This window comes from Musa acuminata, chromosome BXJ3-3 (genome assembly GCF_036884655.1).
Source record: "Musa acuminata AAA Group cultivar baxijiao chromosome BXJ3-3, Cavendish_Baxijiao_AAA, whole genome shotgun sequence".
In the NCBI taxonomy this organism is placed as follows: Eukaryota; Viridiplantae; Streptophyta; class Magnoliopsida; order Zingiberales; family Musaceae; genus Musa; species Musa acuminata.
In genome coordinates this window covers 6,111,101-6,137,611 of record NC_088351.1, presented here as the reverse complement: position 1 = coordinate 6,137,611, position 26,511 = coordinate 6,111,101, and the positions used below count along the sequence as shown (strand labels likewise).

The 26,511-nt window shown below is 40.1% G+C and overlaps 4 protein-coding genes across 5 annotated transcripts; all 4 read right to left on the bottom strand.

Moving 5' to 3' along the window:
• Nucleotides 1-7,234: 7,234 nt before the first annotated feature.
• Nucleotides 7,235-9,713, bottom strand: LOC103977679 (cytochrome P450 709B1-like). Of its 2 annotated transcripts, none has more exons than XM_009393257.3 (5): nt 9,133-9,713; nt 8,772-8,998; nt 8,382-8,617; nt 7,934-8,297; nt 7,235-7,860 (listed from the first exon to the last, which is right to left on the bottom strand). In XM_009393257.3, the coding sequence occupies exons 1-5, from the start codon at nt 9,551-9,553 to the stop codon at nt 7,414-7,416; spliced, it is 1,695 nt and encodes a 564-aa protein (XP_009391532.2). In that variant the 5' UTR covers nt 9,554-9,713; the 3' UTR covers nt 7,235-7,413. The 2 variants fall into 2 exon arrangements, with proteins under 2 accessions (XP_009391532.2, XP_009391533.2); XM_009393258.3 differs by having other exon boundaries at nt 8,772-8,995; nt 9,133-9,705.
• Nucleotides 9,714-15,389: 5,676 nt separating this feature from the next.
• Nucleotides 15,390-16,697, bottom strand: LOC135632966 (agamous-like MADS-box protein AGL80). Its single transcript, XM_065141900.1, has one exon. It carries the CDS (start codon nt 16,160-16,162, stop codon nt 15,470-15,472), a length of 693 nt encoding a protein of 230 aa, XP_064997972.1. The 5' UTR covers nt 16,163-16,697; the 3' UTR covers nt 15,390-15,469.
• A 5,285-nt stretch (nt 16,698-21,982) lies between these two features.
• Nucleotides 21,983-23,570, bottom strand: LOC135632269 (probable transcription factor At5g28040). The gene has a single exon (XM_065140690.1). It carries the CDS (start codon nt 23,479-23,481, stop codon nt 22,141-22,143), a length of 1,341 nt encoding a protein of 446 aa, XP_064996762.1. The 5' UTR covers nt 23,482-23,570; the 3' UTR covers nt 21,983-22,140.
• Nucleotides 23,571-24,196: 626 nt separating this feature from the next.
• LOC135632342 (acyl transferase 4-like) lies at nt 24,197-25,830 on the bottom strand. The gene is made up of 2 exons (XM_065140838.1): nt 25,380-25,830; nt 24,197-25,214 (listed from the first exon to the last, which is right to left on the bottom strand). The coding sequence occupies exons 1-2, from the start codon at nt 25,785-25,787 to the stop codon at nt 24,375-24,377; spliced, it is 1,248 nt and encodes a 415-aa protein (XP_064996910.1). The 5' UTR covers nt 25,788-25,830; the 3' UTR covers nt 24,197-24,374.
• Nucleotides 25,831-26,511: the final 681 nt, after the last annotated feature.

Sequence of the window (26,511 nt, the reverse complement as noted above, 5' to 3'; positions counted from 1 at the left end):
CAGACGGATAATTGAGATGACGATGTAAAGCTGTCCATACATAATGGATTCAAAGAGAACGAAAAAAAAAGCCAGTGAATAGTAGTACTGTGCAAGAGAAGTTCAATAATTTTGGTCCAATTAAAGCACGCATCCACCATGAAAATGCCTTTTTGTATTTCTCTTTAGGTTTGAGATAATTCTCCTATTGCATGAGTTAGATGGCTGATGGAGGAGGAAGGGGTTGCAATCCATTTTGCGATCTCAAATTCTTATATTTTAATTGCTATTTTCATGTCAATAATTGATAATTATTTCATCAAATTCAGCAGTCAAGTAAATATTAATCACAGATTTAGGAAAAAAATTAATGTGCATATTTAAAATATACTATTGTTTAAAATATTTAAATTATTAGATAGTAAAATACTTAAATATCAAACATATAATTTAATTAGTATTTTTTTAAAAAAATATTCTTTTTTAGTATGTTTCATATGGCAACCCTTCTTTTCATTATTTCCAAACAATCATCCGATATTTTTAAGATATCATAAATATCCTTCCAAAAGCTACCATCTATTTTTTCACCCATTTATGATCCACCCTATTGGCCGGTCCATAGGGTGGTCAATTCCAAGTGTTTCACAAAAACATTATATAGTCATAAAAAAAATAATGTACGGCTGATCATAGAGTATTAGAAGAATATGTGTACTTGTAATTAATTTTAATTGAGGTTAAAAATCATTAGGGTGATTAATAGTGTTTTCTTTCTATCTTTACAGCAAGGTTCACAATATCGTAACGTACCGATATTTCAACCTAGACTCGGTACCGATACTGATACGGTACGAAGTACCGAGCGGTACACACAGGTGCACCGAGCACTGTAGCACGGTTACATTGTAATGTATTTCTACTGCAACATTGCACTGTACTGCTACAGTGCATTGTAACAGTGCACTATACTGCTATAGTACTACTACAGTGCATTGTACTGCTACAGTGCACTGTACTGCTACAGTGCACTGTACTGTTACAGTGCGGACGATACCGGGCGGTCCGCGTACCGATGGCCTCTCGGACCGATACGTACTGTTGAATCTCGTATTTTGATGATGAAACTACTTGATATATGTTTATGATTTATTCTGCGTTTTGAGTGACGCAGGATGCTTCGATCAGGATGAGACAATTAAAGCAGAAAAATCATGTTGTGCCGGAGGAACATGTCAAAAGATTTGACGTCGGGCCGGTGGATCGGTCGACGTATCGACAGAAGGCTTCAGGCCATGGACTCGGGCATCGGGCCAAGAAGAGCGGGTATTGTGCCAAGGATATCGGAGTTGTAGAGTCAACTGGCCGATTGGGCAATAGGCTGCAGGAGAGGACGATGCGCCAAAGAATCGGACAAAGCATTGAGGGACCAATGACATGCCGGACAACTTGGTTAATTGCTTAAGATTAATTGTCTCGATCGAAATTTTGTTTTAAGTGTGTAGAATTAACTACGATGGAAGAAAGACATGCAGCAGGAGTTGTGCCGGAATCAAGACAATGATCACGTTGGGAGTTCGTGAGTTCGATAGAAGTTCGGACAGTCGTCGGAGGTTCTGCGGGAACAAATCCGAGAAGTCCATGAGCTTGCCAAAGAAGCTCGTCGGAACTCGCCAAGTGGATCGTCGCAAGTCCAGGAGTTTGCCGAAAGTCCGCAGGAGCATCTCCAAGGGTTCATCGGATGATCGACGAAAGTTCGCCGGAAGCTCGCCGGAAGAAGCGATTGACGCACCGGAGCAAGTTGCAGTAAATGTCTTAGGGAATATCGTAGTTAGCACAATGATTAAGTTAGAAATGGGAGGTAATCCCATTAACTTAATCTTGGGGCAATTGGGCCCCTGAAAAACCCAAATTGGGCCGAATGGATCAACCCATTCGGACCCTCATTTCTGCCAGGCGATTGAATCGCCCAAGCCAGGCGGTGGCACCGCTTGGGCTCAGTCTCCGAGCGAGACTGGGCGGTGCAACCACCCCAGCCAAGAGGTGGCACGGCCTGAGCTCGGTCTCCGAGCTCTGGCTGAGCGGTGCAACCGCTTGAGCTCGGTCTTCGAGCTCTGGCAGGAGGTGCAACCGCCCCAGACAGAGGTGGCACCGCCCAGAGGCTCAGTCTTTGAGTTCTACCAGGCGGTGCAACCGCCAGATCCGGGAATTGATAGTTTTGAGCTCCAAATTCAAACTGGGTTGGGGCCTATAAATACCCCACCCATTCAGCACTGAAAGGGCACTAAAAACATACCGAAATCCTGATCTTATTATGTGATTCTTAGAGCTCTTCTTCCTCTTTTTTTCCAAGTTATGATCTTTAAAGAGAGGAGAGAAAATTCTGTAAGGGTTGTCTCCTAAGCCCGTCAAAAGGAGTGAAACTGTAAAAGGGTGGTTGGCCTTCGCCTATTGAATGAAGGCCTCTAGTTGACGTCGGTGACCTCGTCGGTGGAGGAAGCCAAAAGTGGAGTAGGTCAAGATTGACCGAACCACTCTAAATCTCGGTTTGCATTTACTTTGAGCATCTTATCTTTACTGCAAACCTCCTCAAAAGCTTACTGCCTTCTGCGTATATACGATCGTGTTTCAAGCTCTGCATTTTCCAAATCGACGTTTAGACGTAAATCGTTTTTATCGTACGAACATCATATTTCAGTTTACGTTTACGTTCTGATTTCTATCATAACTGCAAACTGTCTTTATATCTTTGCTTTAACTGCATCTTACTTGGTTACAAGTTAAAGTGATTTACGAATCGGATTTTCTACTGAAATCGCTCTTATCGTACGAACGCGATTTTAATCGTCGAAAGTTTTCTGCTGCACTAATTCACCCCCCCCCCTCCTCTTAGTGCTCTTGATCCTAACATGTACCGCCTGTACCGGGCGATACGATTCGGTATGGCAAACACTACTTTATAGTGTTTTTGGCGATGTGTATAATATATTGTATAGGTAATCAAAAATATTTTAATTGACATAATCGTCTGTCTCTTAGGTTGGTTGTATAGCATTAGAAGATTATATTTATAATCTTTTTCATTATTTTATTGAGATTAGAAGTCAGTACGATGATTTATAATGTTTTCTTTCAGTTTTTATAATGTTTTTGGTAAGATATCCAACTGTATAAATATTCTAAAAACACTATATAATTATTCACAAACATTAAAATTGATATGATCTTCGAATTTTCCATATTTTTAAAATATGTAAAATATATTTATTCAAAAAATAATTATTTTCTCATCTAAACCCAAACAAGTGAATCGATTCACAGTTTTTTCCTTCACTGAATGGATTACAAAGTTTCCGAATAAAGTTACAGTGATTTGTCGAGTAGCCAAGAACACTATAATTCTATTAAAAAATATTTAATTTATTTTTCATTATCATTGATCACCAACGAATGAAAACAATTACTATAAGTTACCCTAAAATATATACACTTAAGTTTAAAATTAGATGGAAAAAAAATTAATATTTTTTTTCTATGACGAGGAGCTGACTATGATGGATTAGAAACACTTGCTTTTAAATATAATTAGCATTCACATGAAACGGGAAATAGTTATTTTTTTCAGTTTTTGTTAAAATATTTTTTATAAGTGAAATTATATAATAAGCTCCAAATTAGTCGATAAGATGATAAGCTTAGATAGGAAGGAGAAGACGACGACAACGATAATGAGAGGAGGGAGGAGATATATCAATTTTAATTCTTTTCAATAGAACATGCTATATGAAATCATAATTATATAAAATATATTACAACTTTTATATATTTTCATAATATTTTAGTATAAAACTTGTTATGAATGATGAATAATAATGGATAAATCTTTATCAGTTAAGCTAGCTAAGTAATTTAAGGTGAAAATAAAAATTCAGTCCAATTTATGATGAGAGTTGAAGATAATATTTTTACTACCTAAATTAGTCAATATCTTCAAATTTTAATAAGAGCATCAAGTATCAATGAAAAGATCTTTTCTAAAAATTGATATAAGAAAAATCATGACATTTACTTTTAGAGTGAGAAGGTTGACCTCCAATTGGAGTTGCATTACATACAACATAAATGTATCAAGTGGATTTCATGTAGACCATGGAAAACACATTATGACCAAAGTTAAAACATGCTGGTTTTGGAGCCTCCCTACTTTGATCCACAGACACAGCTCGACTCATTGAATGAATCCCATCATGTCGCTTTGCGAAGAATGATGCTTGTAATTTAGTGTGCCAAAATGCTTGAAAGCTGGTGGCTGAGTGGGTAGACAAAATGCGACATTAACATGTGGGTTGCAAGATCAATCATTAATACTTATCACTATGTTTCTGAGTTTCTCCACAATCATATGAATTTATCTCTTTTTTATTTAGAAACAAATATGGAGTTCATGGAATATTATTATTCCTAAAAGAAAATATAATTTTTTTATCAAACAAAAGTTTCTTGAGAATAATTTCTATATCGATTGATGGCTAAATAATACGATATATCATCTGTCTAGTTCTAGGGAGGTGGAAGATGATGATAATGAGTCATTCAATTCTATTGATATTTGTCATCTCCTATCCATGATATTTATTGTGATCAGATTGAGATGAATAGCTGCATCACTTGCCATTCTAGTAAAGGCAAGTTGAGCTGTATCTCTCTGTCCAAGAGCACGGTGAAGTGAGTGAGCTTCTCTTGCTTTGATATGATGGATTGGTGTTCTCCATCATTGACACTTGAAGTTAATGCTTGCCATTTTGTCCCTTCAATAAAACAGTATGTTATGGTAAATAAATAGATGCAGGAGAGATTTGATCGAATAAGTTCTTATTTGTTCATATGGGACACCTTTAATACGACTAGATAAGAAGAAAAGATTAAATGAGATTGAAGAAGGAACAATATCGAGTTGGTCGTAAGTCGTACCTATCATAACTCATTTTAGCTTACTAAATTTTTATCTACATAAGAATTCACTTGATTCATCGATTACATATATACTATATCTACACTGTAATCCCTAGGCGATATAGGGGAATACAATCTTTTGAACCTATCTGTCCTTAGTTACCGTTTACCTATAGTACATTAATCATCTAATATCCTAGAGACTATATACCGAGAATAATGTTGTCAAGCCCATATGATTTCTCCTCGAGTCTCACTCTAATCGAATTCTCCTAGAGAACTATTTCTCTTTTAATCTGAATGACCTTGGTTAAAGATTTGTTTGAGCACGAATACACAAGATATTTTTATTATAATATCGAGAGCGGATGATCCTCTATCGATACTCAATAGCTCTCGTAAGATTGTATATCACTCTTAATAACCAGTTGTACTAGCCATAGGCATAGCAATGCCTTGGTATCACATGGGCAAGACTTTTGTAGAGTTATCGATCCATTGCTCTCATAGAGTGAGAGGGGCTGAGTAGGTGGTGAATACAAAGGTAAACTCTAAGTATTAAGACAACATAGAAGAGTAGAGGCTAGGAAATTTTGTAAGATCAGTGTCGATGGACTTCTCATTAAGATAGCCGAAAGTGAAGGATTTCAGGTTGATGCAAGAGTGCTCGATCAAAGAACAATATATGTAGTTTGTAGTATTATATTTTCTACTTAGAGGAGTAGGCAATAGAAATTATAAAGAAGACGATATAATCCTAAAGGTGATTAAAACTATCAGAGACTTACTCCAAGTTAGAATAAAATTTTACTATTTTCAATCAAACCTTCTTGCATTCTAGAAGTTAAATAATAATAAGGAGGTAAATTATAATAACTAACTCAATACAATAAGTGCAAACACTTTAGATGCTTCATAAGCATGAGCAAAGAGTAGATGAAGCCTTGTCACCAGCTTAATGCATAAAGTACAACCCTTTAGGAGATGGACAAAGTTAAGTAATCTTTTCCTTCTTAACTCTTAAGAGAATACGTGAAATCGAACATTCTAGTTCTTTTATTTGTCTAGTAAAGGAGCTATACACATGTTCAAGAACCCTTCGAAGAGACTCAGTGGAAGATAATAATTATTAAATCCTCACTAATGATGATAGATTATATTGAAAGTAGATTTTCTACTTCATTTCTTAACAAAATACTAATTAAAAGCAAAAGTGATGTAAACCTACTTGGAGGTGATAACTAAGTAGAAGAAAAATTAATAGCAAATTTTATAGAGAAAAGACCTAAAAAGCTTTTAAATCTATTAAAACAATGCTTATTAAAAATCCAATAAGTATCTATCTAGTTCAAGTAGTACAAGACGTTTGAGAGATAGTACATAATAAGGAATATCTTTTTCCTTCATCTAAGGGAATATCTTTTTCCTTCATCTAAGGGATTCGTAGGACTAGTCAACACAACTCGCTTGACTAAAGTTAATAATTTGAAAGTAATTTTTGTAGATCAAAGTTTGACTATTTAACAATAGTGACGGAAAGCGGTTGGAAGTAAGAGAGGTGCATTATAATTAACGTGAAAGATTGAAGATTTAACAATTGTGAGGAGATGTAGTGTCCGTAAAAGTTTCGGGGAGGACGTCGAAGTAATAAGTGTTGTACACAAGGTGTTTGATATAATGCTTGTGTATATTTGTATCTTTTGATTTTGTTCATGACACAATATGTAGAGGGCTTATAGTTGGGTTAGTAACTCCATTTTGATTGGCTTTTATAGCTATTTTAGTTATGTAAATGCAAGTTATATTTTATCATCGCGCAAAGGTAAAATTATCTAAAAATAAATCGCCTAAATAGCCATTTTGGGTGTTTCTCTAATTTCGCAGAATGGTATGGAGTGTTAGCCAGTACCCTAAAGCTACATGAGTAGTATATGATCGGATTGATCTTTAGAATATTGTCTAGGGATGATTTGTTGCCTTATTCCGAAGCAGTGTCTTGTAGGCATTTATGAGAATTTTTTGTCTTAAAAGATTATCTCGGACCCTTTCTCATGCGACCATTCATGGCTTACAAAGTATATATTTATAATTTATATTATCTATAAATTTTTTGATAAAATATCTACTTACGAGATATTGAGTTAAACAATTTCTATCTCATCTTTTGCAATTTCTGATCACTATATTTTTATAGATGAACATATAAGAGTAGGTACAATTTAGGAAAAATCAATTAAATCCGATGGTTAGTCTTTTAGTTTTTATACGATAAAAAAAACAAGAAACAATGATCACCAACCAATAAAGAACCACCAATAATTTTATTTATGGGCTTATAGTTGGATCCAAGTCACAGACTACGAAATCCAGTGCAAATTAGCAGGTGGTTTCCTCGACATTTAGATACAGCTCCAACACCATGCGGGCCATACGCTTACATGATAATAATAAGCACGATGACAAAGAGATAGAACTACAGCATCAACCAATTCTGATTCCGGCACGCAGCGGGTTGAGAACGATAGGAAGGCCGTACTGAGGTTGCACAGAGATCGAGCGTCGAGGAGCGTGCTTGTACTCGGACGAAAGAGAAAAGGAGAACCTCTGCAGTATCATTGTGATCACAGTCTTGGCTTCCAACATGGCGAAGTTTCGGCCGATGCAAGCCCGCGGCCCTACCGCGAACGCGAGCAGCGCAGTGGGGTGTGTGGCAGCTTTGGTGACCCCGTGCTCGAATCTGAGTGGGTTGAACTCATCAGCATCAGGTCCCCATATCTCCTTGTTCCTATGAGTCAGCATGATCGGCATCACTATCTCGGTGTCTTTGGGGATGTTGATCTTCCCCAAGGTCATATCTTTACCGGCCTTTCTCCTTAGCACGTCGATTGGGCCGTAGAGCCTCAAGGTTTCCAGGAGAACCATGGTGACCTGCACAGGATCGACACACTGTCACACCACAGCTTTATCGAGCTTACATGGATAAAACGGGCACTGGATTTACTAGTTTCAGCTTTCTGAGCATATCTGCATCTGGGGTTTGCATCCCACACTCTCGCTGCACCTCCTCCCGGAGCTTCTCCTGCCAGTTCTGGTTTGTGCTCAGCAAGAACATAGTCCATGTGAGGAACTGGGCGGTGGTCTCCTGTCCTGCGAAGAAAAACGTCTTGCACTCATCTACGATTGCGTCCATGCTCAGGATCTGCCCCTCTGGCTTGTGACAAGCTTCTAACATCAAGCCAAGCAGATCATTTCCGTAGCCACAGCGTTCCTTGGAATTCACTCGAGCCTGAATGATACTAACGAGTTTGCTCCTCACTCTCTTCTCCAGCTTCCATTTGTACAGGTTACTCCTGCTAGGGATGTATCTGCAAAGAAAATGAATCCAGATCAAGGATTCTGCAACGCCTGATGACATATCCCTGCATGACTCAGGTGCAAACTAGACTTACTCGGCTCCTGGGATACTTAAATTAAGATGACTGGCTACCACGATCTTCTGGAGTTCTTGCTGTGCTAGGAAGACTTCTTTCCCTTCCGTGAAGCTGCTTCCGAAAGTGGCTTGAGAGATCAAATCTACTGCCAGTTCTTGAAATTGTGCAGACACGTCTATTTCCTTCTGCTGATACTCTGCTTCCCAACCTTCTAACATTGCCTTCGCGCATTCTGCCGTTGTCTTTGTGAGTATCTACAACAAGCAACGAGTTCTTTATGTTAATCGATACTAAAGGTCCAAAAGAAACAAGGAATTTGATTTCTGATCCAATTACAGTAAATTACACCATCAGCTAGGCCAGACCAGACATCAAATTGAGGTCATAGTAGAGATATGGGAAGCTGACCTTGAGGTTCTCCATGTGGAATGCAGGGCCGACGACCCTTCGATGCCTCACCCATTCCGTGCCTTCTACAAGGATCAATCCCTTGCCCAGGAGGGACGTCACGTTGGGAGGCGGATCGATCTTGGGGTAGAACCTGAACTTGTTCGCAAGAACTTGCTTAATTAGCTCCGGGTGGCAGACGCAAATCCTTGGCTCTGGTCCAAACCAAAACAAGAATGGTTCACCTGCTTGAAGAGCAACGGATCGACTATCAGCGGAGCCACATAAGAAATCCGCATGGAGGACTTGATTGTTTTCAGCATGACAGTGGAAATGACAAGTAAGTTATGCAGGATCTGAGGAAGGGAAGATGGAGTCTGACCGTATTCCGACGTCCACTTGCGGTAAAAAGGCTGAACTCTCGTGGAGATATCATGTGACTTTACGTCCAAGATCTGCTCCATGGCGGCTTTGCTTATGCTTCTTATCTCCCCGAGTGATCCCGACCAGAACCTGTAAGCAGGGCCTCTCACCCCTTGCTTCCTGAAAGCTTCTGTGATCACATATGGCCTCCATGTCAGATACTTCAACCCCTTCCATAAGTACCAGATCAGAACTACCAACAGAGCACCCAGTACGAGACCGAGATTACTCATCAGTCTTGCAGAAAGGAGAACTCGGAAAGGCGAAGCTTGACCTCCGATTCTTCCGGTTTCATCTACAACAAAACGATCTGTCCGACACAATGACCCATCTTGGCTTCGTTCACTGGTTATGTTGATTTGGATCCTTCTGTCCGTCATTTGCACTAACAAAATGTGGACACACAACTGTGTCACTAAGATTCAAGTTTCTTTGTGGCCATAAGAAAGATTTCTGCTGCAATCCATCACCCCGAAAGCTGCCACGCGAGTCATCAGCCAGTGGGGAAGCTTGTATCCCGAAAACTCTGTGCATGGTTGACCTTGCATTCGAGGGTATGTAGACCAACAATTTACGAAGATGTCGTGGAGTTGGATCCCGAAAACTGTAGTTATCAAAATCGGATTAGAGATTGACTTCCTTGAAAAAGATTGGGATAATGAGTCATCGGTTGAACCATTGATCAATCCGTGAGAGTGTAATTTTTATTTTTTCAAAAAAGAAAATATAACATTGTATTATGCTGAAATATAAAATCTAAATAATAATATTTTTATAAAAATAAATAAGAGGTAATGGTGAAAGAAGAATGGGAACGCCATGTATCCATAGGTCACACGAGTACTTAAAATTCATGCATCGATAGTTCAAATAAAAACTTAAATTCTGTGCACGGTACTAAAAAAATTATAGAGAAAAATCCAATTCAATCAAATAATATCCGGGTCTCATTTTCTCTTTAATCTGCAATCAGGGTCTAATTTATGGAATCATCTTTTGTTCTAATCAGACGGATAATTGAGATGACGATGTAAAGCTGTCCATACATAATGGATTCAAAGAGAACGAAAAAAAAAGCCAGTGAATAGTAGTACTGTGCAAGAGAAGTTCAATAATTTTGGTCCAATTAAAGCACGCATCCACCATGAAAATGCCTTTTTGTATTTCTCTTTAGGTTTGAGATAATTCTCCTATTGCATGAGTTAGATGGCTGATGGAGGAGGAAGGGGTTGCAATCCATTTTGCGATCTCAAATTCTTATATTTTAATTGCTATTTTCATGTCAATAATTGATAATTATTTCATCAAATTCAGCAGTCAAGTAAATATTAATCACAGATTTAGGAAAAAAATTAATGTGCATATTTAAAATATACTATTGTTTAAAATATTTAAATTATTAGATAGTAAAATACTTAAATATCAAACATATAATTTAATTAGTATTTTTTTTAAAAAATATTCTTTTTTAGTATATTTCAAATGGCAACCCTTCTTTTCATTATTTCCAAACAATCATCCGATATTTTTAAGATATCATAAATATCCCACCTAAAGCTACCATCTATTGTTTCGCCCATTTGTGATCCACCCTATTGGCCGGTCCATAGGGTGGTCTACTCCAAGTGTTACACAAACACATTATATAGTCATAAAAAAATTAATGAATGGCTGATCATAGAATATTAGAAGAATCTGTCGTACCTTACCGATATTTCGACCTAGACTCGGTACCGATACTGATACGGTAAGATGTACCGAGCGGTACACCCAGGTGCACCGAGCACTGTAGCACGGTTACATTGTAATGTATTTCTACTGCAACATTGCACTGTACTGCTACAGTGCATTGTAACAGTGCACTATACTGCTATAGTACTGCTACAGTGCACTGTACTGTTACAGTGCAGACGATACCGGGCGGTTCGCGTACCGATGGCCTCTCGGACCGATACGTACTATTGAATCTCGTATTTTGATGATGAAACTACTTGATATATGTTTATGATTTAATCTGCGTTTTGAGTGACGCAGGATGCTTCGATCGGGATGAGACAATTAAAGCAGGAAAATCATGTTGTGCCGGAGGAACATGTCAAAAGATTGGACGTCGGGCCGGTGGATCGGTCGACGTATCGACAGAAGGCTTCAGGCCATGGACTCGGGCATCGGGCCAAGAAGAGCGGGTATTGTGCCAAGGATATCGGAGTTGCGGAGTCAACTGGCCGATTGGGCAATAGGCTGCAGGAGAGGACGATACGCCAAAGAATCGGACGAAGCGTCGAGGGACCAATGACATGCCGGACAACTTGGTTAACTGCTTAAGATTAATTGTCTCGATCGAAGTTTTGTTTTAAGTGTGTAGGATTAACTACGATGGAAGAAAGACATGCAGCAGGAGTTGTGCCGGAATCAAGACAATGATCACGTTGGGAGTTCGAGAGTTCGACAGAAGTTCGGACAGTCGTCGGAGGTTCTACGGGAATAAATCCGAGAAGTCCATGAGCTTGCCAAAGAAGCTCGTCGGAACTCGCCAAGTGGATCGTCGCAAGTCCAGGAGTTTGCCGAAAGTCCGCAGGAGCATCTCCAAGGGTTCATCGGATGATCGACGAAAGTTCGCCGGAAGCTCGCCGGAAGAAGCGATTGACGCACCGGAGCAAGTTGCAGTAAATGTCTTAGGGAATTTCGTAGTTAGCACAATGATTAAGTTGGAAATGGGAGGTAATCCCATTAACTTAATCTTGGGGCAATTGGGCCCCTGAAAAACCCAAATTGGGCCAAATGGATCAACTCATTCGGACCCTGATTTCTGCCAGGCGATTGAATCGCCCAAGCCAGGCGGTGGCACCGCTTGGGCTCAGTCTCCGAGCGAGACTGGGCGGTGCAACCGCCCCAGCCAAGAGGTGGCACCGCCTGGGCTCGGTCTCCGAGCTCTGGCTGAGCGGTGCAACCGCTTGAGCTCGGTCGTCGAGCTCTGGCAGGAGGTGCAACCGCCCCTGACAGAGGTGGCACCGCCCAGAGGCTCAGTCTTTGAGTTCTACCAGGCGGTGCAACCGCCAGATCCGGGAATTGATAGTTTTGAGCTCCAAATTCAAACTGGGTTGGGGCCTATAAATACCCCACCCATTCAGCACTGAAAGGGCACTAAAAACATACCGAAATCCTGATCTTATTATGTGATTCTTAGAGCTCTTCTTCCTCTTTTCTTCCAAGTTCTGATCTTTAAAGAGATGAGAGAAAATTCTGTAAGGGTTGTCTCCTAAGCCCGTCAAAAGGAATGAAACTGTAAAAGGGTGGTTGGCCTTCGCCTATTGAATGAAGGCCTCTAGTTGACGTCGGTGACCTCGTCGGTGGAGGAAGCTAAAAGTGGAGTAGGTCAAGATTGACCGAACCACTCTAAATCTCTGTTTGCATTTACTTTGAGCATCTTATCTTTACTGCAAACCTCCTCAAAAGCTTACTGCCTTCTGCGTATATACGATCGTGTTTCAAGCTCGGCATTTTCCGAATCGGCGTTTAGATGTAAATCGTTTTTATCGTACGAACATCATATTTCAGTTTACGTTTACATTCTGATTTCTATCATAACTGCAAACTGTCTTTATATCTTTGCTTTAACTGCATCTTACTTGGTTACAAGTTAAAGTGATTTACGAATCGGATTTTCTACCGAAATCGCTCTTATCGTACGAACGCGATTTTAATCGTCGAAAGTTTTCTGCTGCACTAATTCACCCCCCCCCTCTTAGTGCTCTTGATCCTAACACGTACCGCCTGTACCGGACGATACGATTCGGTATGGCAAACACTACTTTATAATGTTTTTGGCGATGTGTACAATATATTGTATAGGTAATCAAAAATATTTTAATTGACATAATCGTCTGTCTCTTAGGTTGGTTGTATAGCATTAGAAGATTATATTTATATTCTTTTTCATTATTTTATTGAGATTAGAAGTCAGTACGATGATTTATAATGTTTTCTTTCAGTTTTTATAATGTTTTTGGTAAGATATCCAACTGTATAAATATTCTAAAAACACTATATAATTATTCACAAACATTAAAATTGATATGATCTTCGAATTTTCCATATTTTTAAAATATGTAAAATATATTTATTCAAAAAATAATTATTTTCTCATCTAAACCCAAACAAGTGAATCGATTCACAGTTTTTTCCTTCACTGAATGGATTACAAAGTTTCCGAATAAAGTTACAGTGATTTGTCGAGTAGCCAAGAACACTATAATTCTATTAAAAAATATTTAATTTATTTTTCATTATCATTGATCACCAACGAATGAAAACAATTACTATAAGTTACCCTAAAATATATACACTTAAGTTTAAAATTAGATGGAAAAAAATTTAATATTTTTTTTCTATGACGAGGAGCTGACTATGATGGATTAGAAACACTTGCTTTTAAATATAATTAGCATTCACATGAAACGGGAAATAGTTATTTTTTTCAGTTTTTGTTAAAATATTTTTTATAAGTGAAATTATATAATAAGCTCCAAATTAGTCGATAAGATGATAAGCTTAGATAGGAAGGAGAAGACGACGACAACGATAACGAGAGGAGGGAGGAGATATATCAATTTTAATTCTTTTCAATAGAACATGCTATATGAAATCATAATTATATAAAATATATTACAACTTTTATATATTTTCATAATATTTTAGTATAAAACTTGTTATGAATGATGAATAATAAAGGATAAATCTTTATCAGTTAAGCTAGCTAAGTAATTTAAGGTGAAAATAAAAATTCAGTCCAATTTATGATGAGAGTTGAAGATAATATCTTTACTACCTAAATTAGTCAATATCTTCAAATTTTAATAAGAGCATCAAGTATCAATGAAAAGATCTTTTCTAAAAATTGATATAAGAAAAATCATGACATTTACTTTTAGAGTGAGAAGGTTGACCTCCAATTGGAGTTGCATTACATACAACATAAATGTATCAAGTGGATTTCATGTAGACCATGGAAAACACATTATGACCAAAGTTAAAACATGCTGGTTTTGGAGCCTCCCAACTTTGATCCACAGACACAGCTCGACTGATTGAATGAATCCCATCATGTCGCTTTGCGAAGAATGATGCTTGTAATTTAGTGTGCCAAAATGCTTGAAAGCTGGTGGCTGAGTGGGTAGACAAAATGCGACATTAACATGTGGGTTGCAAGATCAATCATTAATACTTATCACTATGTTTCTGAGTTTCTCCACAATCATATGAATTTATCTCTTTTTTATTTAGAAACAAATATGGAGTTCATGGAATATTATTATTCCTAAAAGAAAATATAATTATTTTATCAAACAAAAGTTTCTTGAGAATAATTTCTATATCGATTGATGGCTAAATAATATGATATATCGAAGAAAATCCAAGTATCCTTCTTACTTAGAAAAATAATCAAGTTTATAATTGAGGTAATCATTGGTCTCCATTTGTGCAGCAAGTAATTACTGATGCTTGCATTTGGAATAAGCATAGTCCTCAAAAACGTTGAATATAGTTTTGAGAATGGATGTGCTACATAAATGAGTATCTGGTGTATGAAACATAATTGCAATGGATATTCCTAAATTAGAGTCTTGAAATGAAGATAACAAGGACCGAGCATTTCGAGGTTTTTCAGCAAACATACATGAAAATTAAGATATATTTCTGAGATTTGACTTACAAGTCATTATTCTAGGTTCTATCACTCTTGGAGTTGGTGCATAATTATTTGACTGATATAATTTCTCAAGTCCTCCATTATTCTTAAAAATGAGCAAACAAATGCTTCCTGTTTGGTGTTCACTTTCTGTCATATTGTCTGTCTAGTTCTAGGGAGGTGGAAGATGATGATAGTGAGTCATTCAATTCTATTGATATTTGTCATCTCCTATCCATGATATTTATTGTGATCAGATTGAGATGAATAGCTGCATCACTTGCCATTCTAGTAAAGGTAAGTTGAGCTGTATCTCTCTGTCCAAGAGCACGGTGAAGTGAGTGAGCTTCTCTTGTTTTGATATGATGGATTGGTGTTCTGCATCATTGACACTTGAGGTTAATGCTTGCCATTTTGTGCCTTCAATAAAACCGTATGTTAACGTAAATAAATAGATGAAGGAGAGATTTGATCGAATAAGTTCTTATTTGTTCATATGGGACACCCTTTATCCTACAGTTAATATGACTAGATGAAGAAGAAAGGACCGAACGAGAGAGAAGAAGGAACAACAGACATCAGACATGACCGGTGAGGTCATGAGGTTTCAGTTCAAAGGGTAGTAAGGATCGAGCCATGGGCTGCTGTGGTCGATGTAGGATGGAATCGTTTCATCCCCTCCACCAAACATCACGTTGTGATCGTTGGGGTTCATCACCTCCATGAACCAGTCCTGCCGCTGGAGCGCCTCCATCGCCGCCTCCACGGGCGTCTTCTCCCTCGTGGCCACGGTTGTCTCCGCCGTTCGCAGCGCGGCGGCCACGTGCTCCTTCCTCACGCGCTCGATCCGGTCGTGCACCACCTTCGCCTTCATCTCCACCATCCACGCCAGGCTCGTGGCGTCCTCGATGCTCACGTCGTCGAGGCTCCGCCCCGCCAGGCCCTCGTGCACGAGCAGCGCCACCTCCAGCTCACGGTTCTCGCGCGCCTGCTTGCGGAGCTGCTCCTGCAGCTTGGCCACGCGCTGCCGGAGGAACCCTTCCTGATTCATCATCTTCTTGCACTGCTCCATCTCCGGCATGCTCTTGAAGCGCGCGAGCACCCGGGTGGCCTCCGGCACCGACGGCCACACCTCCGGGTGCGGCTCCTGCGGCCCGTACACGATCATGCACGCCTTCACGTCGCACAGAGTCGACAGCTCGCTCACCTTCTTCATCAACCCCTTCCTCCTCTTCTTGAAGGTCGCCCTCCTCGTGGAGTCATTGGCGATCCATGCAAGGTTTACCTTCTTCCTGGCCATGTGTACCGTATGCTGCGTACAGTTAGTTACCTTTTATAGGGGGAAGCAGGAGGAGTGTTTTGACCGAGGGATTGCATCATTAATTCACTGTTTTTAAGACATGCTGAGGTGGATGGAAAGAAGTGTTAGGATGGAAAGGGGGATTAGGGGGTAGCATTTAGATTGGTTAAATGATGATGGAGATGGAAAGAAATCAGCCTGTGAGGATCATCATGATATTATGATTATAAAGATGGGCTTTGACCAAGGGATTGCATCTTTAAGACATGCTGAGGTGTGTATCAAAATCTTTAAGGTACCCAGCTTTTTGGAGTTGTGGATGTGCTAATTGAGACCACGAGCTACAAGAATATGTTACTACTTGGCATTGGACTTGGTTCATGGATTCATGGACATGAGGTCTGTGACATGCAACCTATTAAACCTTCACCACATTATCTTATATTCTAAAGACTTTGATGGCCATGGAATTGGAGGATAGAGATTAAACTAGGCATGCACCCTTTTATTTTCTTTTTTTCTTCTTATCTATATATGACGATGATGATAAGCATGAGAAATGCCTAAAAATTAAGCTGTAAAATGTTAATGTTCCAACTTGCATGTCGTTTTGGTCGAACAAAGACCGAAGGGAGATTATTCCCATGAAGATCCTTGGTTGCTAGTTTTTTCTACATAGTAATAATCAACATGATCGAAATATTTATTACCTGATTGATGGTTTCATCAAGTAACTATGCAAGAGGGAAAAAAATGTATTCCATATGCCCAAACGGTGGTGTCTAAGTCAGCTGCTTTACAAGTGAAAATTTAGCTTCAATTTTTCTCAAAATCTAATTTAATCATAAAATGCCATTTGTCTTCGAATAATCGATTTGACATTGATGCTTGTGACATTTGACTCCAACCAATGATTGATGATCGCTCGAACCGATGCGAAACAATCAATTCACTCATGTAAAAAGGAAGTAGCGGAACCCAAATCGCACTTCCTGCACACAAACTGACCTCTCTTCATGCATCCTAACCACGTAGTGACTTGCCTTAATCATACGTAAGATACATCACACAATATCATCACACACTACCATTGTGCATCGTCACATATCAGAACGCCTCTTCTCCTCTTCCTCTTACTCTTTCCTCCCACCTTTCTCTTTTCTTCCTTCCTTTTGCTGCCTTCTTCGTATTTTTCTTTTATATCTGAAATAATAATGTACCGACACAAAATACATTGACACTAATTGATTGATACAGATCCAACTAATGGTACATCAGAGAAAATTGACTTGTACTGATCCAACAAGATGACTGAAAAAGATCTGATGCTGAAATGACGATCCTCACTCCAACTAAGCAATTATTTCAACTTTTTATGCAACATTTAGGAAAGTAAAGCATTATCAAATACATAAACAATAGCATGTAGCCCCGGATACCAACCAAGTTCATGTTGATAACCTACATATGCAACACTATTCTCGCAAACTCCTGGTGAAATATGTAGCTGCTGATCTCCTTTACAAGTTTCCACGTACAGAAGAAAACATATTATTCCATTTGCAACTTCTTGAGGATCAAATCCCATCCAACGAAGTCAAAGAAAGATATCCAGAGCCTTGAATGGTTTCTGATTCAGCAACATTCAGAATTAAGTGCATTTTGACCAAATGTTTTACCAGCTTAAAATGTCTGTCCCATTGAACCAAGTCCAGCAGCAGAAACAACAAAAAAACCTCTGCATTGTAGGCAAAAGTATGTGCTATCTTCATACAGTACCATTTGCTGTCCACATCATGCTGAAATATACATGTAAAAGATACTCCACAGAAAATTCAAAAGTACATTTCCAAAGAGCAGCTCCTTCACACCTGCTGCAATATTTACAAACTTGTGCCCTTGTTTTGTGCATTGCTGATCAGCTAAGCTATACATATCTCCAAGCGAAACAGCAAAAGAATTCCAAAACATTTGCTTTTCATCGCAATATTGTTCAGTTCAAAAACCAAACTGAGACCATTGAAAATTTGCTATTAGCCAATCATGTAATTTGAAGGAAAACAAACGTATGACTCAAAGTTGCATACTGGCAATATTCTCTATGGCTGTCTGCTGCTGACATCACTTCAATAATGGAGCACTTTCTACAAGAGATCAAACATCTGGAACTCCACAAACACAACTTGATACCTATTGACCCTCTTGAAAAGAATTTCATGCAATTTTGTAAGGTTGTTAATGAAGACATTTACTGTTCCAAATCAAAAACTTGATGTGTTACCTGAATTTGTGCAGTTCTTAAAAAAAGAACTCATTGTATCTTGTACTTTAAACTTCTACATTAACCGACACCATTTCCTGTCATGGTTACCAAAATCATCTCCAAAGAGTTTCATCAAAATATATTTCTATGCAAAATAAGCAGGCAAAACTTGAAATCAAACAGTCCAAATGCAGACAAAACAAGACTGTTATCTAATGCACATCTTGCCAAAAGACAATTGAAGCACCTGAACTAAACTGCTGAGAGAACAAGAAGACCTAGAAACCAATGAAACACTTCGAAGACAAGTATCACTCAACTAGGTACATTTATCAATCTCCTCTACGACTGCCCAGTGCGCACTACTGAAGTCAATTCAATGATGGAGAGGACCTTTTGCAAGAACTGAGGCATGTGCATCTCACAATAGCCGACTTAATTTCAGTCAATCAATAAGGATTCAAATAAGGTTGTGTGATTTTTAAGAAACATCTCAGGATTCCAACGCAAAAAGATCAAATATGCTACAGCATTAGCACACTGAAACAATAATGTAAATAGAAAAGTGGGCTCTGTTTCTGTTATAACATAAGCTTCTCTATCAACATATAATGATGACATATGCATGTGCATAAACAAGAAGTGCTTGTAACTAAGAGCCTAGTCCAATTTTAGCTAATGATTATCAAATAATTCACAATATTGTTTGACACAATTCTATCAATCCAAACATGAATTCTATACATGCCTAATCCTCAAACTCTAATATCATAAAGCTCGTAGCCTCAGTGAAGACAACATCATCAATAAAGGGAAAACCATTCATTAATAGAAAGTATGTTGTCTTCACAACCAATCCACAACAAATAAAATGAAGATTACTTCGGTCTTACTTTCAATCGTTAGTGTCTTTATCTTAAAGACAATGGGTAATTAAGGACATTTGTGTACCATAATTTTTAATATATTTCATAATTTCCCTAATTTTATGGTTCATTGCTGCATTATATACATTATAAACACAATTTTGGTCTGGCATGTGGAAAATATTACTTCAAGAATATTTGGTATGGATCAACACTCTAACATGTGATCGACCTATGAAATTTAGATACACATTATTTTTCTTACAAATATTTTGTTTGCAACCCAAATGCAATCTGTGGCTCTGTGCAACAGCATATGTCAATGTGGTCATATGATTGCAGAGCATAAAGCCCATGTGGCTATGATACACACCACTATTGTGTAAGCTAAATATGTGGCTGCATAATGAACAGAAAATAGCTATGCAGGAACATGCACTGGTGGCATTAGCACAAAAATTCAGTCACATAACTAATATTTCCTTTCCATTTCTATTATATATTACCCTAACAAAAGCTTGTGATGACATGACATTAATAACTCAAACCTTCAAGTTTTCTTATAATGTATCACTTAAACATCTCCATAAATAAGTGCAAATGTCATCCTATAAATTCTTAATTTGCTATAGTGTACAACATTTATTATTTTACCTTAATGTATTATTCTTAATTATTATATTTAAATTTGAAAAACAAACAACCATATTCGTGATCAAATATGAGCTATGCCATACCTCAAAGGCAAGCATATGGTAGTGGCAGTTTAAAATAATCTATTTTAAGATCTCAACCTCAATTTAATTCAAAACCATCAAAACAAATGCAAACTAATTGAAACCATTGAAACTGACTTAAAATGACCAAAAACCAATGAAATGGAAAGAAAGATAAAAACCTCGGCTGGCGTGACATAAAGTTATGCATCATGCAATTATATGTTTTGGAAAGTTCATGCATAAGACCTGACAAGAGATTATCTGTAAAGTTCCAAGTAACCTACTTGTCCAACAAGCTACATGTAAGAACTTCAAAACATGATCCAGATAATTTATAATATCAAGCCATGCAACCATTTCCATTTCTCTAATGCAAAGCTAATGGGTAAAAGGATATGCCATATAACTAAGCATCTGCCTCTAGGAGTCACAAACAGAACGAGGCATATATATAGGCTTCAATTATATTAAATATAACTAGTTCCTACATTTCTTTCTATGACAACAATCATATCATCAACGTCGACTTGGAACATAGTTAGTGAGCCCACATGAACATAAAGTATTTTATGATAATCTAGTGCTATAAATTGCTTATCTCAAGTGAATTTTACTAGCATGACCCAATATACCAAAACTAAAATTTAGTAGAAAACCTCTCTAAGTGCTCTCTCTCTCTCTCTCTATATGTATGTCTATACTTTCTGTTTTTCCTGATATTCCACCTATCAGGATATTTAAATGCCCATGTATCAAGTGACAATTTGAGTAATAAATACAGTAAGTGTAATTCCATATCAATCATCATGATAATTTACCCTACCTTTGATAGAAAACAAACTAAAACCTGTAAAAAATCTATGCCATATCAATGTAAAAGATAATTTAATTTCTTCAAAAAAATAATCCACATAAAAGAACTAATAAATCATGAGTTGCTGACATTTAAACAGTGTGATGCCAATAACTACTAATACAGCATTCGTAATTGCAAGCAATGCATCTTGTAAATGAAAGAATCAGTAGTAATATGCTACCCCAAACAAACTTATTTGACTAAGTTTCTAAAAGAGATAATAGCTACCCAGATACGTAATTTGGCATGCTTCAGAGATAGTATTTATAGCATCTAAATTGACCATTTCTAGTTCCCAAGCCTGGTGTTTTGCCATCTTCAGGGACCAAGTTGAAGAAAATGCATTTATATGAAATACGCCCTTAATTTTCCCAGTTATTGTACTGTTGCTTATGTATGCCTATTTCTGTTTTTGTTGCAACCTTACATCAAGTCTCCTAAATTATTGTCTTTTCCATAATACGACCTTAATTTTTCTCCCAAGTTATTGTACATCCTTACATCAACTATACTAAGTTTTTCTCTTTCCATAACCTAAACACTATTTGCCACTAACTGTCAATTTCTAGTGCACCTTCTCCGTCACAAAAGATCTTCTCCATCTTCAAATTACAAATTCATGCATAAAATTTCAAATCCAACAACATCCAAGCAACAGTCTAGTTCTGTCGTACTGGACACAATACTGTCATGCTTACAGTGTCTAAGACTAGAGCTTACTGGTTAAGGAATGGAGAACATGTATTAACAAAATGGTATAATAAAGAGAAAACGATGTCTTAAGAAGTAATAAGTATATCAATAGTAAGCATTATGTAGCAATCCTAATTACTATGATGCATGTAACAATATCCTAGAGAAAACAAGTAGTCTTGTCCAATCAACAAAAGATCAGTGAGCAATATGAAAATCTAGTGTAAAAGTGCTTCCACAAACTAGTGACTCTCAAAGCATAAACAACATAAAGGCAGTGAACAAAGCACCCACCAAAGCAGATTCTAGGAAGGATCAAATTTCGCATCCTTACCCCTGAAAGCAGAGTTGTTTCCATATCAAGCTGCCCACTTTCTTTTCTCCTATTTTTCCTCTCAAAAAACAAAGATCAAAAGATGGAAATGATCAAAGTTAACTAAGACTAATTAGGGACTATAAGAAGGCGAAAACATAGTCCATTGAAGTCCAGTATAGCTAACACTGTCCAAGGAAACAAGAATCACAAATCAAAGCACAGGATCCAGCACTAAGAGTTGCAAGCTTTCTGGCAGAACCTCTAATCAGTTCCCTGAAGACTTGAGTTCCTCCAAGGTCGCCTTGATGTGGTCCCTTACAAGATCTATCCGTTTCAAGTAAACCTCCATTTCCAGAATCTGCTGCTTTCTCCATTTGTCATCCACAGGTGTCCCTGGGGCCCCCAAAGAACTATCCCCAAGGCTCAGGGGCAGCAGGCTGAATGGTGATGTCCCACCACTGGGTCCTGGACAAAGAGGCCCTCCAATAGCAGAATTTATCAGCTCCTTAAACAAAGGTGAGAGGCAGCTCTTCACAGTCTCCTCGATGATGCTTGGCATCCCAGATGCTGAAGCTAAAGGCGTTTGCATCATAGGAGTGGAATTCTCTGTTCCGACTCCTCCAACTGGTGCTGCTGCAGCTGCCTCTTCCGCGAGTCTCCTATTCAAGCGCCTTCTCGATCTTGAGATCCTTCTATTAGAACTCAGAGAACCCTCGTTGATGGGAACTGTGATGACCTCGTTGGGGATGGTGTTGTTGGGGGTATTCAAGTCCTCATCGTCGCTCTCATGGGCCCTCTTCACGCTCGCGCTCCAGATGTTCCGAGCGATGTCATAGATGGCCCGCTCGTGGGCGCTCTTAAAGGCGAAGTCTTTCCCCATGGACCGCATTCGACTGACGCAATTCCGGTACTTCTTCTTCAGCCGGCGCAGTTTCTCGATGAGCTGGTTCTTCGTGAACTCAAATTGGAGCTGCTTCTTGATCTCCTCGTAGAAGGGGCCGGTGTCGTACTGGTGTGAGGCAAAGGTGGTGCCGCGCCTGGATGTGAACTCGAAGAATCCCTGCAGAATCTTGATCTCTTCTTCGTCGGTCCAAAGCCGCTGGAAGAGCCGGCGGGAATCATCGAACGCGACGACGGCAAGGGACCTTCTATCCTCGGAAGCGGAGGCCGCGGAGACCATGACAGGGACGGAGGAAGAGGAGGGAATGAATAGGGCAGCGTCGGAGGAGGGGGCAGAGGCGGCGGCGGAGACGGATAGTACTTGGACCGATATCGCACCATTCTGAGGAGCGGCGGTAGCGGTGCTGGTGGTGGCGGAAGCCACGGTAGCGGCGGGGGTTAGGTTGGGGTTGGAACTGGGGTTGGCTTTGGGGTCAGAGTTAGGGTCTGCAGCGTGTTGGGAGGAGGCGGCAAAATTCGGATGGCCAGCCGCAGGTGATGCCTGAGGCTGCAGCGGCGGAGGCGGCGGCAAAGTCGCCTGGGAGGCCTGGCCATCACCACCGTCGTCGTCCTCATCTTCGCTGTCGTCGCTCTCGTCGTCGTCGTCGGTGTCCTCCTCGTCCTCGAAGACAGCGCGCTCCTGCTCTGCTTCTTCCGCGCTCGGCATCTCCTATTTTTCTTCTCTCTTCAAGCGAATGGATCGATCCGGCACGGAGAAGGGTTCGGTTAGATTTGGGTTTAAATTAGGGTTAGGGTTTGGTCGCGATGTGATACCTCGGGCGATGTTGGGTAGGTACGACTACGGCTTCAGGTCAGATACACGAGGATTTGGTGTAATCCGCAGCAGGTCGTGAATCTTCACCGCACGATGCCTCTCGGACGGTCATGATGATGATCGTGGTTTGGTGGAACCACGGGTTCGATAAGGCCGTGGCAGGTTCCAAACAATAAAAGCTCCCATCGTCATATCTGCAGGTCGAATCTTAACCGCTCGTTAGACGGTCAAAGCTCGGAAGATGCCACCCATCCGACGGCCGAGATTGGTCGAATCGCAGATCTGTCTTTGCCTCCGACTGCCTCAGTTCAGGTAACAGAACCAATGGAATCGAGCCACGTATGACAAACCAATCATTTTACTGACGTGTCGCATGACAAAGCACGTGTTATGGTGTCCAGAGTGCAGTAGCCACGAATCCTAGGAATTTGACTGTGTCATACGTGCCTATGGGCACCACGTAGAACATCTCCTATTGCCTGTTTGCAAGTACCCACTACGGCATGCAGTTTACCTTGGATTGCTTCCATGGAAGTTGAAAGAAGATGAAGAAGACAAAAGATCGAACACCGAGAGGACAATGGAAGACAGTGAGGGTGCAACATGCTGCGGACAACACTTTGTCGAAAACCTTTATTGCATAACAAAAACACTTGGTTACATGAATCACAATAAACCATTCCAATCCTGCATAATTCACCACTCCATTAGATCTCTAAGCTATGGTAATTTGAGCATGCTTATGCAACATGATGTACGGATAACATGGAGTCTTCTTGTTGCTTTTATGCGGAAGACTTCATCTCTTCTATGAAGGCTTCCATGTGCTCCTCCTCCACGCACTGCGTCATTATTCGGGTACCCTTCTTGGGCGTTGGAGGCGCCCCGATGATGCCGACCGCCATGAAATCGAAGTAAGCGAAGGGTATCACGTGAAGCGGCTTCCCCCACCCGTAATCCACGTCAAGGAAGCCCAATCGCGTCCAGTCCGACACGAACAGCGAGTCGTACGTGAAGGTGAGCTCGTAGGGATCCTCCTTGAAGTCCCCCACAGCCCACTTGGCGAACTTGCCGGGGAGACCGGCCTTGGCGATCCTGATGATGTTCACCACGTCGACGAGCTCCGCGGTAGCGACCTGGCCGCTGCGGGCGGTGACGGCCACCGGGTAGAAGCAGTTTCCGTAGAACCCGCCTTCCGCGGGCAGCAGCTGCTGCATCAGGTGGCGGGTGTTGGCGAAGAAGCAGAGGTGGACGTGGGCCTCGGGGTCGAGCTTGATGGCGCGGGTGCGCGACCGCCACAGCTTCGCGATCGCGACGTCGAAGGTGGAGCAGCGGTGGCCGGTGAGCTCGAAGTACTGCGCCTTGATCTGGTTGACGGCGTCGTGGGAGACGTCCATGGTATTGTAGAGCAGCCTGAAGGCGGGGAAGACAGGTGGGCCAGCGGGAGGGAGCTTGGGAGGGCTGGGGATGACCTCCCTTATCCATACCGGGTCCACGATGGGCTTCGGAAGGCCCCGAGCAGCCTCACCGATGGCGTTCACGAACTGGGCGGCACCGAGGCCGTCAGCGATGGTGTGGACGGAGATGAGGCCGACGACGAATCCGCCGCAGATGAACTCCGTCACCTGTAAGGGAGAAGAACGTAGGAGTCAACTGCTTGCCATAGAAGTCCCTCTCGCCACATCTCCACGCGCGCGCGCACTCACACAGTCTTAAGATCACGGTGTAGGACTCAAACAAGAACATACAGATCTGTGCTACATGTCATGAAATCATCAAAGTATACATGCCTGCATCATGAGAGGAAGATTTATGGGGTCGAACTCTGGGCTTGGCACAGGAAACAGCTCATCCTTGGAGATCATGAGCGGGAGGTCGAGATACTTCACGTCCTCGAGGCTACAGTTCGCGGACGCCTCGACAAACCACGCGCCCTCGCCGGTGCAAGCGACACACACGTCACCTTGCTCGGAGTCCACGAACCGGCCGGCGAAGGGGTAGTACATCACCAGCACCCTCGACAGTGCGTCCTTGATCACCTCGGCCGGCTTCTCGCCGTGCTGGAACACATGGAGCGACCGCACCATGTGCCTGAGGCCGGCGACGCGGTCGATGATGGAGAGGGAGAGCGTCTCGTTGGGAGTCGGTTCGCGTGGAGCGACGAAGGAGTGGGACGTTCTGGTCACGGAGAAGCTCATCTTCTTCTTGGCCTGCAACTACTGGATTGATAACACATGTAGGTTTTGGGGCGTTTAAATAGAGGGAGAAGATTGCAGGCTGTTGCGTCTCGAGTTCATGCTGTGAGGAGGAGAACACCATCGGATCGTAGGTGAAAGTGCAATTCATCTCTAACAGTCGAAATGTGTACTCTCAGACAACGATCGCTGTTGGTGTTGGTGGAGATGAGTATGAAGAATGTGTGGATGAAACAACCAAGATGGTTTCTGGACTTGCAAGTTTTGTGCACACCAACTCTTGACGTTGATAGCATTGCATCCACATTACAATTATTTATATCACACGTCTATCCTCTTAAATTATTGTTACATATCTATCCTTAAAGTATAAAAATTGTAATTGTTCCTCCAAAATTAGCATACTATAATTATAAGTAGACTATCTGAATTAAAAATAATAAAAAATATTTAAATACCTAAAATGATTTTATTATTGTATTAATTATTTTACCCTCCATTTATTGCATTAGGATTATCTATCTCTTTCATTTTGATCCTGGAAAAAATTAGATATTTTAAGGATTATATCAAATATTTTAGAAGAATTGAATATATATATATATATATATATATAATTTATATGGGAAAAAAAGAAAAAATCACCAACTTTAAAGGAAGATACATGTAATTTTGGTTTATATTTTTTTAATTTACTTTCTATTTGGGCATAGTTGGAAGGTTAAAG